The sequence below is a fragment of the Grus americana genome, chromosome 2, assembly GCF_028858705.1.
Source record: "Grus americana isolate bGruAme1 chromosome 2, bGruAme1.mat, whole genome shotgun sequence".
In the NCBI taxonomy this organism is placed as follows: Eukaryota; Metazoa; Chordata; class Aves; order Gruiformes; family Gruidae; genus Grus; species Grus americana.
In genome coordinates this window covers 77387619-77406357 of record NC_072853.1, presented here as the reverse complement: position 1 = coordinate 77406357, position 18739 = coordinate 77387619, and the positions used below count along the sequence as shown (strand labels likewise).

The following is an 18739-nucleotide window of genomic DNA, read 5'->3' as shown; positions in this document are numbered from 1 at the left end:
GGGTTGATATGAAGCATGCCACATAATTTTGCCTGTGTACTGTACATCAGTATACTTCTTGACAGTGGAGTTTTACTGATGTATTATAGCTGAGCATCTGCTCCGTCAGCTTATGTGGTAAAATGCTCACCTCCACCTTCACAAAGGAGTATAGAGGAACAGTGGCAAGTGGGAGAACCCAAATGGTACCTGGTTCCAGATCCTCCAAGGCTGGGTCACCATAGAGACTGAGGGGATTACTGCCTAGGGGTATGGGACTCATTACAGGAAACAGGGAAAGAGCATTTTGGGATTGTACAAGACTTAGTATGGGAGGTTTGGAAGAGGAAACAAAGGTGGGCAAAGGAAGTGATCTAGGTGGTTTGGGGAGGAACAAGCATGGGAAAATAGAAATAAGGTGATGAAAGGGGCTGCTTGCGTGTGAACAGGCTGCTTGATCAATAATGCTTGCCTGGCCATGCTTTGCGCCTGACCATTGCAGGCTGTCCAGCCTTCTCACTAAATATTTCTAACTTTTTTTCCTGGGTGAGGACTCTCTATTCTATGTGCAAGTGTGTGTATGGGGCTCTGCGTGCAGCAACTGAGGTCAGACCATGGGACATACAGGGGACCATAGCAACAACTGGAAGGACTAGAGTGAGTGAAATCAAGTGCCAGCAAATGGAGTGGGACCCGTGCGTCCGAGGTGCCAGAAACTAGAGTGAGTGAGGATGGGTGTATCAGTGCGTGATCGGTAGTGAATATTAGGCTGGGATAGCTGAAGGATGGGTGAGGTGGCCTGGGAGCTGGGGAGGTGTGTGCTTCTCTGACAGTGAGGAGTTGTCAGCTATTGGAGGAACCAGGAGGTCCAGGCCAACACCAGGGAGATCATGGGTTCTGGGGGTTGACTGAGAGACCTGTTTGTGTACCTCCTGTGTGTGATGCAGCTGGGGAGAGCTGAGGGACCAGGACCAGCTGCTAGATGGACTCAGTGTCCAAGAGCAGTTCTTGCAGGGATTCACTCAGTATGTGAGCAAGCACATCTGTACCAGAAGCTGGAGCAGGGCTGCAGCCTCGAGGGCTTGTGTGCCCAGGTGCCAGCAACTGGGGAGGGAGACTGGGATCCAGGGGCAGCTGCTGGGCAGACTGGGTGTCTGAGCACATCTGTGGGGGATCCATACTGTGTGTGTGTGTGTGTGTGTGTATATATATATATATATATGAATTCCCTCTAACAGATTTTCATCCCCATCAAAAAAGGAGGTGAACAGGATGAGGCTGTTGGTGCTGTTTGTGTGAGTGCTGCACGTGTTGGTCTGTAATGACCTGTGTGGCCGGCCATGTGTGTTTACTGTGTACGCGTTGGCTTGTGAGCCCACCTGCCCAGCCTTGCTGCTGGTTGGACCTGGGGGCATGGAGCTATGGCAGCATCACCTCTGTAGGACTACTGGATTTGACAACTCCCAACATGACCTGGTAACGTTTCTGTGGTTGTCTTTTATTTGAGAAGAGTGACATTAGTTTTGCTTGGGAGCTTAAGGAATTAGGCCACCTTTCCATATTTCAGAAGAATTTGCTGACTAAATCAACAGTTATATATGAAAGAGTCCAAGTTTATTTACAGAATTCATAGCTAGAAGCCCACATGGGACCTCATTTTCCTTTCTTGAAAATCATGAAAGCTCACTGAAGTCATTGGAGTTACTCTGATATAACTGTGAAAGGGGATAGGGTCATGCTTTTGCTGGTGTAAGATGACTGCTCTCTTCTTTCTGCCTTGTCTTGATGAGTTTTTTCAGTGATGGTACACGAGGGGAGCAGTCTTTGCTCCTCAGAAGTACAGAGTGCAACTGTGTACATATTTTGTGCAAAATGATGGAGTGCTTTGGGCAGGGATGTCATCTAAACCAAAGTGGAACCTTTATGCCTCTGTAACTGCTGTATTTATAAACCATATCATGCATACTTTTCTTTCCCAGAAGGATGCTTCCTACTGTACTGTCCTGAACTACTGTATAGGTTAAATATTTTCTTTATGGGGTGTGTTGGGGAAATGTCTTACAGAAGTCTTACGTAGCCTGGAAAAAAATACTCCATTTGCCCAAAGAGATGGACTAATTCATCTAGACATCAGAAAGCTCTTTGTGGAGATAAAACAGGTATGTTGTTATTTAATGTTTGTATACTAATTTGCATAAAGCTGCAGAGGCTCATTTTGGGGGATAAAAAGTACTTGCTAAGTAGAGTATTTAACTTTTTATTCAGCAACATTTTGGTCCAACTTTACTTTGTACTTTTTTGTCTTTTGATATTTCATGGTGAGAATTAATATGGAGTGTGAATTAAATCTGTTCCTTCACCCTGAGTTCATTTTTAAAGTGACAGTATATTCATTAAATTTTAGATGTTGATGAGCAGTACTTCCTATACGTGCAATGACATGCTTACAATGTTTGAGAAGACCCTGAGACTTCCACAAGGTTCAAACGACATTGACGTTTTAGCAATATATATGTGCCCTGGCAATGGCTCAGAGGTGACATCCAAGCTAAGTAACCAGGTCCAGTCACTAAAGGAATCTGTAAGTATTTCTGAATTCTTTTCGTGTTTAAAGCTTGCAGTGTCTTACTTATATCACTATTACAAAATGAAATAAATTAGCAGGGGTTGTAGCTTACTACTTAGTGTTTGCTATTAATAAGTGGATGGCTAACTGATTATTTAAACTGATTAAAATGCGCTTGGGGGCAAGGCAAAAATAATCCTGTGGAGTCTCTTGAGTGGATGTGACATTTTAGACATGGTAAGTAACTGTGGCTTCCAGAAGAAGTTGAGAAGGTTTGAAAGACTGCTCATTTAATCCATTTTACGTTGGACTTCAATATCATCAATATTACAAATCTAAGCAGCAGGGTGGAAAGTCTCAGGTGAGTTTCCTTTTTACTGGTTTCAAATATTGCTTTCTTTACTGTGAAAGGTCCTGCTTCTGCAAAAAGTTACTCAGGGACGACAGAGCCTGCCAGATTCAATAATGGATAATTATTTGGGATGGCAAGAAATAGAAGAGCAGCTAACCAAAAATTATGCTTATTACTGTGAAATTAATCAATTGCTGAGCACAGAGGCACCACCTGAGGAGGATGTCCATTTCAGCTCTTGTCAGGAACAGCTACTCTTCTCACTGTATGTATCTTGTATACCTTTTAATACATAAAGATCTTGACTGGTACCAGCCTGGAGTAAGATAACCAGTAACTGAATAGATAAAAAGGTTTGAACCCTGCTTTTTGCTTCTGATTACCACCCAGTGTTAACAATTTTCCATAAGCATAAACAGGAAGGTAGAGGATGATTTTTTTTTTTATTAGTAGTAGTATTTGGGTGGTAGGGGTGGAAATAGATTGAAGATAGGCAGGTATCTAGGATTTTAAAAGCCTATTCTCCCTTCTTATCTTCTCACATCCCAGCATTTTCTGCTACTTCTCAGCCTGCTTCCTGGTACGTACCTCTCGGGTACTGTGCTGCTCAGGATGCTTGGAAAATGGATCTGAAAGGTGCAGGAAAACATTAAAGAGATAGTGGTTAGAAAGTGCACTAGGAGGGGTATTGCAGCTTGAAGTTGCTTTCTGAACACATCGAGTGGTCACCATTCCTCTATTTTGGCAGAAAGTACGCAGATCTTTTCATTAAGTTGATTGTCATTTGCAATGACTCAGTAATTCTACTGATTTCAAGCTTTAATGGTGTTAATGTTAAATCAGAGTATATTAGAGACAAATCCCTCTATCAATAAAATGCTTTAAAATAGGATAGGATTTTATTATTCTTGCTTGGCAGTGTAAATCATGAGCATATTGCGTTTGACGTGAAGTTGCATTTATACTGGACAGATGTCCTAGGTCACAAACTTAAACATGTATAGAAGACAACTATCTACATTACTTATGTGTATGAGAAACTAGACAGAAGAGTTTTCTATTAAAGCGGTAAAACTATTAGCTCTAAGCATTCAAGAATCCATCAGAAATTCCACAAGCTGCATTGGCAGCAGAGATTAAGTCCACAGATATTATTAATATCTTAGACATTAGAAAATTTATCTCATTTTTCCTGTCCCTTTTGCTGTTGGTCAATGGTTGATTGCTTTCCCTCCCTCCATGTTTCTAAATGACTATGAAATCACCAGGAGGACTAATTTTATATTTTCTTTTTTGAATATCAAAATCAGAGGTAGAGCTAAAAGACCCCTGGGAGTAGAGGCTTGTGATTAAGTAACATTGAAGAGCAACAAAAGCTCAGCACTGTTTTTATGCGAGGTGTTTTGTTGTTTTGTTTGTTTGGGTTTTTTCAGGGACAAAATAATATATTTTTTTTTTAATGTAATGGTGTATTTCAGGGCAAGAGGAAGCATTTCTTGATGAGTGTTTTCAGTTTCAAAATGCTACTTTTTGAACCAGAGCATTTTCTTGGGGGTTTCTTAAAAGGCTTTTTAGATTATTTTTTTTTTCTGCTCACAAACCTCTGTAGTAATGTCTAGTTGTGCTTAGAGTGATGTAACAGCTATGCCACTGATTTCTTTAGCAAAGGACTCTGCTATTATCCTGTCTGCCTCAGTTCTTCCCTAAGTCAGTAGCACTGTATGCATAAAGGAGCAAAAGAAGTTAGCTAGAGATTTACAGAGAAACAGCATGTGCTCACAAGGTAAATGACTTTGAAATAAATCACTGGTTTAATCATGGTAGCCTTGTTTTCTGTGTCATTTCAGAATTAATAATACACTTGAAGAAACTTTGTTTGCTTTTGAGGGAAACCTATACTGGAAGGATTTAACAACTTTTGTCAGTTGGATATGCGAGGTAGCTCAATACATCAATGAGGAAGCAGGCTCCACAGCAGGTCAGTCAGGTGAGAAAAGAGCTGCTGCATAGCACAGGCTTTATTCTGATGATTTCCTATCTGGTTTAGAGTATGGTATTCCTCAGAAAGGGAAGTTACATCTGTGAGCCTGTTTCTGTTTGTGTCTCCATCAACCTTGGGATTCACCAGCTGACTGAATCATTAGCAAGGAAAACTTACAATATGCAGCGCCTGACTCTGGTAAATGGCTGTGATTTTAGTGCCAGCTGGAAAATTCTTGGATCATTCATTTCTATTAGGAAAATTCCAACTGGTTGAACCTGATTGGATTCTCTACTTCTGTAACAGCATTCCGTCAGGAAGGCTTCTTAAGTCCAGGATATAAACGGGAGACCAGACTAGCTGGTCACCCACTAGAGGTATTTCTAGGCTTGTTTCCTATTAGGCAATTGCTTGATTTCTTTCATCCCAGTTGTCCTGTGATATTCCAGATGTCCTGATCCATCTGCTGTTAATTTTCTTGGAATACACAGGTTTTTTCATTATTTGGGGAAGACTTTGATATATCTGAGATATATGCTGAGGAATGGGAGATTAATTTCAGAATTCTTTCGCATTAAATATTTTTGTTACTATTCTCAATGTTTTAGAGAAGCTATGAAACAGGGCACAATGTGGCTGATTCAAACAGCTCTACAAAATGACCTCACCCAATATCACCTGTGTGTTTCCTTTAAGTATTGTCACCATGCTCCCCATTCTTCCATTTTTGACTACTTCATTTCCAGCTTCTGAAGGATTTAGGTTACTGATGGATTTTTTTTTAAAGCTAATTCTTGGGATTTGCGAAAGATTTTGTTCTTGCTAAGGATCTGTTTTTCCAAACACACTTTTACTTTTTTTACTCTATTTTTCTGCAGAGCTAATCAGAAATGTGCTGAATATCTTATTAGTAAGTGGGCAGCTATGGAATGTATGCAAAAATAAGCAGTACTTTTTTAATCAAAGAACTGTGTTAGTGAAATGAACTGTTCAACTGTGAATTGATTGTTGAGGTTTTATAATCTATTACAATTCTGGTTATTTCAGTTATCTGGGCAGTAATAGTGAATTTCACAGAACTGCTTTCTCTTCACTGAAATTCCAAGGAAAAAGAAATATTAAAGTTCATTTCAGTACTGAGTACAGCACTAAGTGCCCTCTGGTATAATAAAACTAATCGTATTTGAACTAGTTCTGCAGTTCATGTATAATTCAAAAGATATCTTCTATTTTTCCTTTTTTCTGTAAGGAATTGTATTTGAATTTTTCTGTAAGGAAAATACAGGTGTACCTTATACAGAGCTGATATTTATTGATTCTGCATTTCATTCCTTTAAATCATTCAGTAGAACTATCAAACACTTTAATAAAAATTGCATGTTTACTTCTTTTAAAATGTATATAATGCATTTCTCTTTCTGCACACATTCAAGTCCTACTAAATTGGGTAGGACTTACTCAGGATGTTTCAATGGGAGTCAATCAAATTGTTCATAGATGTGTTCATAAAAACTTTTTTTCATTTGTTTCTTGATGTTGAAATTTTTATTTTCTCTGCAGATGGACTAGAATCATCTCTATGTTCTGGACAAAAGCTCAGTTTGGAGACCATCCTAGGTCATTATTTAGCATTTCCGCAAGACTTACCAGATTATTCCTCATTTATTTCCTGGGCACGGTGAGGTTGAATTAGTCAATGAAATTTCTTTGTTTAACAATTTTCCAGAAATCCTTTACCCCACCTCCACTATGAACTTTTGTAATTCTTGAACATAATTACCCTGCCTCTTTTCTACCAAATGACTGCTGTCTTCCAGCATTACTGGGAAGAAACAAAATCCTGCAAAGAAAGTTGCAGAGTTTGTGGCTGTCATTCAAAAGCATTAAAAAAAGATATATCCATTTCTATTGTGTCACCACTGGTAACTAAAGTGGTGGACTCCTAGCCCTTGTTACAAGGGCTTCTTGTCGCTAAATTACTTGCATTATAGCCCTGCTAATGTCTAGATGAACAGTGCAGCAGAAGCCATTTAATCATCACTCTGTTTAAAAAAAGAAAAAAATTCCTCATGGAACAACTTCAGACTGATTGTTGAGTGCTGCCTCTGCTATTAAGTGCTATTAAATATTTACCATGCTATGCTGGTAATCACAGCTGTTAATAGATAAGAATACTTTCTAAATTACGCTTCTGGACTTTGAACTTTATTTTTCATTATGCTGCTATTTAGCTCTTTGCTAAATCAATACCTTGTTTAACCTGTCAAATGGAAATAAATGCTATCAGTGCAATGAAAGATGAAGAATCAAAAGTTTACAAATGGCACAATTTGAATATTTCCTCCACTGTTAGATAGGTCATATCATGCTTTTCATTCAAGCAGAACTTGACAGGGATTTTAGCGACTTGATTAAAGTGGGCTCTAGAAGTAAAGAACTCCTGGTTTGGGTTTTCAAAATCTTGGATATTCTTGATATCTACAGTAGAAAGAAAATAGAAGCTAAGAAGCAGAATGCAAATTGTTATCTTGAATATTCAGTCCCTTTTCTTTTGTGCTTTTCCCCAACTTTGTTATAAAGGTCAATGCAGACACATTTCTTAGGGCAAGGATTTAGATTTGGTCTTAAATGCTGTTTCTAGAGGACGCACTATTTTCTCTACACAGTAGTACTAAGAAAATCACTTGACTTGTTTGGGTTTTCTTTGCTATACATACAGAGGTATTTCTTTGACTTGAATAAGGTCTAGGAAAGAGATTCTATGTGGGGAATGCTTTTTTTTTTTTAAATGTTTAACATCTTGGTTTCTCTTCTGTAGAAGACATTCCAGTAATTGACACAAAAATTCCCTCACAAACCTTTTTAATGGTGTGTGGTGTTCTGCTTTTTAACTATTAAAAGAAAACACCTTTAAGGAGAGGGTATTTTCAACTTTTGAGACCTTTGCATTGGAATGCTCCTTTTTCCATGCACTTCATTCTTGACCATTCTTAGAGATCTAGTAAACATTTTTTTTCTTTTGATAAATAGTATTGACATAAAGGAAACATCAGTTGGAACATTCCAATTTTAACTGTGACTTCATGTTTTGGGTGTTTTCTAGTTGTTAAAATATCAGTGTTCAGCTATCAATTAGTCAACTGGAATGTTTTGGCTTTCAATAATTACAATAAAACAAAAATAATTTCTCAGAATTCACTGAAAATTAGAGATGTTATTTATAAGTTCCTTTCTATAAGATAATTAATCTGTGGAGCATAAAGCTTTGCTCTTTTCAGCAGCTGAAAATGTGATGTACATAAGTTAAAGGTGTTTGACTCTTTGTGGCTTACAAGCTTGGTTATAAATTCTGATAAATGCACATTTCTTTAACCTACCTGCCTACATTCAGGTTTTGATTTGAATGTGGCTATGACTTTTCAGTGAGTTCTGTCACATTTTTGAAAACCAAAGTGATTGTCATTTGTGCTATTATTTCAGGTCTTGTGGTGATTAATTTGTAACTGCTATTTAAATGATATTTGAACTTTCCTTAAGTAAATCAAATTATATTCTAAAATTATAAAATATATATTTAACCCCTTCTTGTCTATCTGCTAGGTAACTAATAAGAAAACACTCATGCTTAATTTTTCAGGATTTTGACATCTTTCAAAGAGTCTTTGAAGAGAGAAGAAAACTTATGGAATTCTGATGAAAAGGAAATGGATCATCTTTTTCATCTTGTAGAAGCCATAGAAGAAATAATAATGTTTGATTTTTCAGCTGCTTCAAACCAGTCTCTAATCAAAAATGTCTTGAATAATACAATTATATGGATGAAAAATTTTGCTGAGGGGAAGGAATCTGCCACTAATTTCTCATTTGCAGTCTCTGAACTCCATAAACCACAAAAAAATTTCTGGCCTCTTCAGAGATTCTGGACGAAAGAGAAGACAGAAATTTTCTGGCATACAGTGAAAATTGTATTCTATGAACTTCATTCTAGCCTCTCTCATTTGAGTCAAGTGGAAGAGGAGGAGGTGTTGGAGACCTTATCTCGAATTATATTTTCCATTACAGAAAATAAAATCCTTAATAGAAATATGCTAATGCTCCAAAATATCCTGACTGATTGGCCAGAGCTAAATATTGCTGCATGGCACCATCTAAAACACTTAAGTGAAACCTTCCTAAGGAATCTCTATGAGTTTGGATCACTGAGTGATGATCATATCAATGTGTCTTTTAGCGCAATTCATGGACTTAATAATGCCTCCTCTTTATTATTCTCAAATGCAACTTTTATACATAAGGAACAAGAATTAAGAGAAATTGTGCATGATTTCTTCAAAAACATCCAAAAATTAAACAGTACTAGTGTGGCCTCACTTGTTTCAATACTTTTCTCTCTGTATCAGAATGATGATCTGGTCTTAAATATTGAGAGCAATAGCACTCTGTTACCATTTCTTTATGAGACTTCAAAAGATATTTCATCTTTTCAAGTATGGCATAATTTCCAAGATAGGGACAGATTTTTTGATTTTCTGTCTGAAACTTTTGATCTTCTCTGGGACTTCACCAGTAAGTCTCTCTGTGAAAAGTTACTAATCATTTACAACTACACAGAGCTTCAGGCCCAGACTCTTGCACAAAAAGGAAAAAAAGATATGCAAGTTGTCTATAGCACTCTGATCAGCCTTAAAACTTTGTTTGTAGATGAAGAGTTTCGAACAGCTGCCTTTTGTTATTTGGAACAGTTTCTTGATATCTCCTCAGAATGCCTGGTAAATAATGGGTGCATTGATTTTTATCTGTCAAACATCACTTCTGTAGATCATTCAGCAGAAGTTTACAACTTACTTCTGCTTCCACTGGCCAGTGTTCTGTTTAATAAAACAAACTTGGGAGATAAGGTAAGTGTGCATTCTGCTTTGCACTGCACTTTTACATGGCTTCAAACCTGGACAGAGATTTTTGAAGAAGCATCCAAAATCTTAAATTTGAATTCAACTTTTTTTGTCTGTCTAAGAAATGATTTGGCAAATCTCTCTGAAAGTCTTTTAAATGCAACTCATGATGAACTGTGCAATAATACTGCTATGGTTATTGTTGAAGCTACAACAGCAGCAATGAATCTATTAAAAATCATATTTGAAGGAGGTGGTGATTTAAATGACTGGAAAGATTTTGAATCTTTCCTTGCTAATCTTCACAGTGTATTTAACAATGCAGTTGATGTCACAAGTTTGCTGGAAGGTAACAGTTTAGAAAGTGCTTTAGAAATGATGGGAGTCATGATAACTGAATTGCAGAAATCTATACTGAAGGTTGTTAATGGAGAGTTTTTGAATTCTTGGCTTGATACTTTCATCTTGGGAGGATCCAAGGGAGAAGATAGGGGTGCTGGTGTATTTTCCATTGGAAATTCCCTTTCTGCTATTCTCAAGCTCTCCCAAAAGGAACTTGGAATTGTTCTCACTGAGATAAAAGACACAATTTCTTTCTTTAAAAGTGTACTTCAAGGCAAATATACGGTTTGTATCAGCATTTTCCAGAATATTACAAAACTAATTTTGGACAATACTATGAAAGATATAAGCCATTCACAAACAAATTTTTCATCTCATCTTAATTCCTTTCTAAGCTTTTATAGTACAGTGGATGAAGCAGATGATTGTAACAGATGGATACATGAATTAAGTAATCTCAGTGAAAAATACAAGTCAACTTCCCACCTTGAAAGTGCAAAACATATTTTATTTCTACTGAAATCTCTGGGAAATAGTGAGACAGATGCTAAACTAATGAATGTGATGGACTTTGTTAATTTGATTTTTAATTTGATACTTCCTGAATGTTCCTTAACTGGTTCTGATGTGATTTGTGTAAATGTTTATTTCAATATTATAGCAAAAACTTTAAAAATTATTCTCCCTGAATTTTATGTAAAAGACAACATTAGTGTGCTTGAGTTTATTTTTACACTTTTAAATAACTCTGGAGGGCAAATACAAATGGTTGTCAATGATTTAGTGGGGCACTCACAGTATATGTCAAATAAGACCCATTTTAGTCAGTCAGTCCATGGATTTAACAGGACTTTCAGGATGTTCCTTAATCCTTTTCACCAAGTTCAGCTTTCATCAGTAGAACTTTTGGCAGAAATTCAAACTCTTCTGAAAAATAAAGCTTTTGAAATTCAAGAAAACAGCTCTTCTTATTTGGATATTGAGATCAAACCTTTCTTGCATGAGAAAAATACCAGTTTGTTGATGGAATTCTTTCAATATGTGATTAGTACACTTGAGTCAGACTTGCAGGGTGAGCGCAAAACATTTCTCCAGAAACTGATAGAAACAGCAGCTCTGAATATTGAACTGGTAAGGAAGACACTTAAATTTTTCAAGGCTTCTAGTTTTACTGACTTTCCATTAAGAGATGATAAAGAATTTCTAAAACATATAGTAGCCTTGGTGCAAAATATGAGGAACATGGATGTTCAGTTCTTGATAAGTCAATTCAAACAAGTCCAGAGGAGCCTAGATAATTTCTTTAAAAATATCAAACCTTTGTATACTGAGAACTCTGAGTTAGGAATGTTAATAGACTGGTGGGATGCATTTGAGAATAATTCATGTGATTGGAACCTGACTGGCTTATGGCAAATAATGCGACTCTTTGAGCAAGATGAGCTCTATAATGTAGAAGAGATGTTCCATCTCCTCCTTGATGTCATCAGCCTTACAGAAAGACTAGCTCATGGAAACATCACAGAAGCACTAACTGAAGTATATGCTTTCATACTGACTCAGGAAGCAAAAATGCCAATGTTTACTGAAGAGGAGTTCTCTAATCAAGTAGAGAGTCTTCTGATGTTGTTGGAGACATTGACAGATATGTCTGATGAACCTGCAGAGGCCTCAGTTTGTTTTTATGCAGCATTCTGCTGGACTGTCACAACAGTAACACCTCAGAGGGATCCCACTTTTAATCCTTGTGACTTTGTGACTATCAATTCTACTCTTAGTTACAATGCAGTCATAAAAGTCATTAAGGAGCTGAAACTCATCACTCTGGTGGACGGTTCCTCATGCACTATGGAAGATTTTCAGATGGATATCACTCGCAATCTGACTTGCTTTTTTCATGAGGTCAAAGAATGGAACTCTATTCTTTTGAAGTTTTCTGAACTCCATCATGTAAATGGCTCAATTCTCAAAGAGCTGCTAGATTTTTGGAATGAGCTATCCCTCTATGCTGTGCCACTGCAGGTGAATAATACATACTCAATCAATTGTTCCTCCACACCGAAGAGAAAAGTGGCTTTACAAATTGTAGAAATATTGAGTGATATGCCAGTTGCAGAAATGGAGATGGCCAAAGGTGTTCTTGAACAGCTGGATGATCTTTATGGTGGTGTAAATTGGAACAGACATTCAAGAACATCACTTATAAAGACTGTTCTTGCTAATGCTAATAATATGACCAGTGAAGTTTCTGGAGTCCTGGGTGCAGAAGCAGTCCTTTCTTTTCTTTCTGTAATTCAGCCTTTAATGACACTGTCTTCTGTTGGAAACCAGACATACTCAGTGCTTATGATATTATCAACTTTAAATGGAAACAATAACATATCTGATAACTTTGAGAACTTCTGGTTTCCTATAGTTACAAGCGTAGAAGATTTATTGGTGAATTTTAATGTTAAACACTTCCTTGCAGTGATAGACCAAGAATTTCAATTACTAAGGTTAGCCACTGGACAGTCCTCTTCGATGGCTTTTGATGTTTTAATACAGCAGTTTAATACATCATCTGTAGATGCTATGTTAAGAAATTTTGAAGACATACAAGCGATTGCAAACAGCATTCTATGTGAGTGTAACAATAAAAATTATTCTAAAATAATGCATGGGCTAATTCTCCTTGCGGCTAATGAAAATTCATCGAATGACCTACTGCTGGTTGTCAAAGACATTATTGACTTTCTGGAACTATTCCAAAATAAGTCTAAGGAAGATTACACTGGTATATTGTTTGTCGATGGTCATCTTAGCAGAGAAAAATTGAATAATACTCATACTGCTAATTCAGTTTTGCTAAACAGTCTCCTTCATATAATTGCTGATCTTGCTGTTATAGAAGAAGCTCTGCATACAAACAAAATTGAGCTTCAGATAGTTGACTTCATTGATTCATTTTTTGATAACACACAATACAGAGAAGTTTCTACTCAGTCCCAAAACAGAACTCTGGAGATCATGCAAGAGATCTTGCAAACGATATTTCAGTCTACCACAGAACATGACAGGAACAAAATAACCTTCTTACTAAAGGATTTGTATAAGGATTTAATGGCAGAAATGAGGTGAGCATTTTCTATGTACTCATTTTGACAGTGTGCTGACAATGACAGAAGGGTTCTTTGTTTGTAAACATCTCAATCAAAACTTTTATTAAGTTAATTGCTGTTTAATTCCTGATCTGTGGCTTTGACTAAAACAGTATTTTGTATGAACTTACATTGTTCAGACGAGCCCTATTTGGTATCATAATATATTGTGTGGACCAGGTTATCGATGTATTCAGTCATCTGTATTGATACTCAAAGTGGTTTCTTTGGAATTATTATAGAACCAAATATTTACATGACAGAATAAAATCATAGAATCATTTAGGTTAGAAAAGACTTTTAAGATCATTGAGTCCAACCATTAACCTAGCACTGCCAAGTCCACCACTCAACCATGTCCCTAAGCACCACATCTACACTTCTTTCAAATACCTCCAGGGATGGTGACTCAATCACTTCCCTGGGCAGCCTGTTTCAATGCTTGATAACCCTTTTGGTGAAGAAATTTTTCCTAATATCCAATCTAAACCTGACCTGGTGCAACTTGAGGCCATTTCCTCCTGTCCTATTGCTTGTTACTTGGGAGAAGAGACCAACACCCACCTGCCTGCAACCTCCTGTCAGGTAGTTGTAGAGAGCAATGAGGTCTCCTCTGACCCTCCTTTTCTCCAGGCTAAACAACCCCAGTTCCCTCAGCCGCTCCTCATAAGACTTGTGCTCTAGACCCTTCACCTGCTTCTTTGCTGTGAGTGTTTTAAAATCCTTGGAGTTCTGAACACCGAACCCACAGTTATTTGTGGACAGCAGTCATTTTGGCTATAGAGCTAAATATTAAGGAATGCTTGGGACTAATGTTTTGTGTGCGTTTTTTTTTCTTTTTTTTTTTCTTTCTATATCCAAATGTAGATATACTGTATTTGAAATGTCTTCAACTTAAATTTGCTGATAACTTACACAAACAAGATTACCCTTTTGGGGCTATGGTTATAGTGTTAAGTTGTTCAGTTTAACAAATACAGTTTCTGAAGGAATCTTGATCCCAAGATCATTTTTGTCAGATTACTTAAATCAAATGTAATCCAGCAGCAGAGGAAACTCTGCTTCAGGAAAATGTTTGCTGACAACTTATTTATTTAATAAAAGTACTACTAGAATGGAGTTGCTGCATTTAAGTAATACTCATTGAATGCATCCTACAAGATGGTTGCTCCAAACAGCTCTAGGGTGTCTTGCTGGTGGAGCTACTGATCCTGCTGACATAGACCAGCTGAGAAACAGCATACTGAAGTTGATGCATGGCTCTGATGTGGTATTTAGACCTTTATGATTAATTGCACGTAAATATGTGAAACCATGGTCAGCAGGGCAAGGTATTAGCCAAATCTGTTGAAAAATCAAAAGCAAATACCAGGAAAGTATTTTCCCCAAATGCTGATTATCAGAGATTTTGAGTATTCTGCTCTTTGCCATCAAGTCAGTATATGCCATGGGCTCTCAGTATTTCTGAAGCTATTATGATTTTGCTAAAGTACTTTCTAGCACTTCTTATGTCTTAAGAAACCTGATGACTTGCTACCTTGATGAAAATCTGTTTGGGTTTTTTTTTTTTTTTACATGGAAGTATTATGTTATGATTTTGAAATAGTTCAGACAAATATAATAGCTATTAATATTGAAATCCTTATATGGTCCATTGAAGATTGCAATTGTACATAGTCACTTACTGAAAATTTTCAGTGGTACCCTTGTTATGAAAATAATGCTTTCTTATAATCTTTCTACAGAGCATCTAAAATCTGCAAGATTCTTCAGAAACATTTATACCCTGCTAGTGTCCTACTGTTGCAGAAGTTGCAGTTTACTGTTTTGAACGTTCTTAAAATCTTTTCAGGTTGGTTACCACAGTAGGGACTGTATGGGTCAGAATACATGTTAGTGCTATAATGTTAAGGGTTTACTATAAGCAACCTTTCATAAAAATAAGTTAATTTCGGTGATGCCAAGCAAGACAAAGCATACTGATACCTAGAAATTAAACCAACAGAGGCACAGAAAAAAATTTGATATAGATCACATAAGGGGATGATTTCTTTCTAGAGTGGTCATGCTGATTCAAAATCCCAGTGGAAGCAGGAGGTCTCTTCTCATTTTTAGCTGTGTGCTCTTTCCCTTCTTCCTGGGCTTACTCTGACACACTAGGACCTCTTCCTTTTTTAATTTGACTCACAAACCCAGCAGAAGACTGTATACACATTCGTGTTTTGTCTTACTTTTTTACTGTATGTTTTTCTGCCAGGCTAGTGAATTGAGTCAGGTCACAGAGGTTTTTTTAATGAGCTGGAGTTGCCACAAGGCACCATACAGCTAACAGAAAGGAAAAATGGGGCAAGTATGTAAAGGAAGTGGCACCTCCCACTTCTGGCCGTGTTTGGTTCGCTTCTAGCCACTGAATTGGCTAACTGTAGCTGAATAATTTCACCTTCAAGAAATTGTTGAAATTTAATTTAGTAAGCTTGTTTTATTCCTTGCATATAGGCTCCCAAGATGAGCGAAAAGAAGTTTTCTTCTCTGGTTCTGTAGCAGGTATTGCTGTTATTATTGATCAGGAAAGTGTAATGGAGAAGAGTAATGGAAATTGAATCAAACTATTCCGTCTTGCCCTCTGCAATGATAAATAAATTTAGCCAGAAATATTTCTCAGTGCCTTAACACATCAGAATTTCTTTGCTTTTAAAAACTTTTCTGTACCTTATTATTTAGTTAACTTTTCATATGATTACAGTAATTTATTTATTTTTTTAACTGATTAAGCCTGGGCATTTTATCTTACAGAAGAACCAGTTGTCATTGGCAAGCTTTTCTGTGTTGTTACAAAGTGTAAAGATGGATTAATGAGTCACTTACTCCTCTCTGTCATTGAAGGAATCAATTTTGTTCAAGATCATTATCAGGTTTGAGTGGTTTCCACACCTACAAGTGTTCTTTATAACATGCATTAAACTTTGGAAACTAATAGAAATTTCTTCTTTTTTTCCTACTGTCTGAATGATGAGTCCCCACAGTGGCTATACAAAACTGAGGTTTGTATGAGTATAGCTCTGATGCTGTTGATAGTGATACCCAGAAGGAATTCCTTAAGTAAACATTGGTGAGCTTTGAAAGCTGTAAATATAACTAGGATTTCTATAACTAGAATAACTAGATTGCCATTCAATACCAAACAGCAGTCCATTTTTAATTCCTTTAATTTTTACTGCTAATTTCATGAATCAGAGTACATTTATACTTTTAAATCTTCACAAGGACAGCTGTGAAATCAAGCTGGATACAAATAAACTTGGCCAGAGTCATTCAAGCTAAAATAACAATTGTGGTTACCAACTGGGGTCAGTCTGTTTTTCTTTAACAGTGCATGAAATTACCATGAGAGAGTAACATTTGGCATTTAGAGACTCATCCAGAGCTGGAAGCAGGCCTTTGGATAGTGCACACATACGTGCACACGCAGACAAAACACCAAGTCGTGCTTTTAGTATAGAATTTGCCTTCTCTTTATGAGCTAGCTCTGCTAGTTTGTGTACCTGGACTTTTTGCTGATATGAACAGCAATGTTTTAAGGTAAACTGAAATATGAGTGATTCTTCTGATGTCTAAGTAGACTTTTGTGGAACAAATGCATTTCTGTAGTCACTACCATTCTATGACCTACTTCTGCAAATATTAAAAAATAACTTGCAAAATCAGAAATGTGAATATTCAGGAGAAAAGAGAAAAGTGAATACTACACAAAACATAATGCAAGAAGAACTTTGGATATGAGTATCCAGATATTTTGGTTTGCTGAATGGGAACTGATGAAGTTTAGAATAATTTTTTGGAAAAAGATAAAAATGGTCAGCCTAAGATAAATAAATGAAAATATAATTTTATTCTGAAATTAAATTTCAAGTGAAAATGTTGGCATTTCTGTTAATGGATGAATCTCCTTGATAGGCTAGGTCAAAATCACAAATGTTTTTGGTTGTTTCCAAAACTCAAATCTTTGAAAAGTCCTTGGTTCTTGAAAACCTCTCACCCAGTTTCAATTACAAATAGAATGAGTAAAAGAGTGTTATCTTAACCATATTCTCATTTGAAAAGATGCATCTAGTTGCCAAGTCCTGCTACTTCAAGCAATAACATAATCATGACTTTGCTAACCATATGATCACTGTGTTTTGCAGGATATTGAAAGAATGTGGCCTGCTTTCATCAAGGGGGATTGTGAGAGTATGGTATATATAAACAAAAAAATTTCCAATACTTTGGAGAGCTTCCTGAGAGCTTTACGGAATACCAGCAATAGCAGCTGTGAATGCCAACTAACGTTGGGGAACATACAGAGACGACTGCAAATGTAAAGCCTTTTACATTTCGTACTCCAAATGGTTCTTGTTAGAGATTTTATTTCGTGCATATGTTGGTGTTCTAAATTATGTAATTACGGAAGAAATACTGTTTATCAAAGTCTGTTTAACTTTTGTTCATTTAACTGAAAATTGAGTGGATACAATGCACAAATTATTTAAGTAATTTAGCAAAATTCTGGATATTTCTAAAAGCTCTTACACTATTGCTGAGTACTTGCACCAGATCTTGCTGCTCCACAAGGAGAATGCTTTGAATCACCACTAAGGAAATTTTCAATTTTCCATGACCTCAGATCAGAATTTTGATATCTTAATTTTTTATTTAAAGTTGTTTTACTATGGCCTTGTCCTCTCAGCAGTTGGATATCTCTTGCAAAACATTAAACATTCAGATCTGTTCAAACAGTGAAAAACACAGATGCTGCTTGTAAACTGACAGGCTTGAACTCCAAATAATTTCAGATATTTGCTATTTCCTTGAAAAAAAATAGTATTTTTAAAGTAAATTAATAAAACTGCTATTACAGAGTATTTCAGACTTGCTGTCAGTTAGAAGTGGTCTTTGTTATAATTGTTGCTATACTGGTTTGACTGTTGGATTGTTTTCATAATGGCCTTGAATGGTCTCTGTGAATTATAGCAGTAATACAGAAGAACTTGAGCTTAGATGCTGCTCTTTTGGACCATAGACTCATGTCCAGTTTTTGAATGGTAAATATTATCTGATGTGTGTATACTCTTTACTACTTAAATTACAATTAGATAGACTTAATTCATCCTGAACTGCAGTGCTTTGTATCTCTAGATTTTAAAAATACTTGCTCACTAAGAAACATGTAAGTAAGTGACATGTTGCTAGACCTGTGCTTTTCCAGAAGCTACTGTTTCTTAGAGCACTTAACCTCCTGGGAAGATCTCTGCATTTGCAATCATCTCATTTAGGCATGAAATATGGTGATTCCTGTACCATATAAATACAGCATGAGAAGGTCTGCAGAGTTGCTTACTGCATGCACAGGATGTGCACACAGAGCATAATGTGACCCTTTTGCCTCTTTATACGTAGTAATGTCAATGACTTAGTTCTGGTAACTTGTGAAACTAAGGCTATCATTTC

At 36.6% G+C, this 18739-nt stretch overlaps 1 protein-coding gene across 1 annotated transcript in view; it reads left to right on the top strand.

The window, feature by feature from the left end:
• ABCA13 (ATP binding cassette subfamily A member 13) overlaps nucleotides 1-18739 on the top strand; it is a 199117-nt gene that overhangs the window by 28900 nt on the left and 151478 nt on the right. Inside the window, exons 11-14 of the mRNA XM_054817845.1 lie at nucleotides 8516-13228; nucleotides 14998-15104; nucleotides 16046-16164; nucleotides 17437-17609. Of these exons, the coding sequence (XP_054673820.1) occupies nucleotides 8516-13228; nucleotides 14998-15104; nucleotides 16046-16164; nucleotides 17437-17609 (5112 nt within the window). The remainder of the gene's footprint in view (nucleotides 1-8515; nucleotides 13229-14997; nucleotides 15105-16045; nucleotides 16165-17436; nucleotides 17610-18739) is intronic.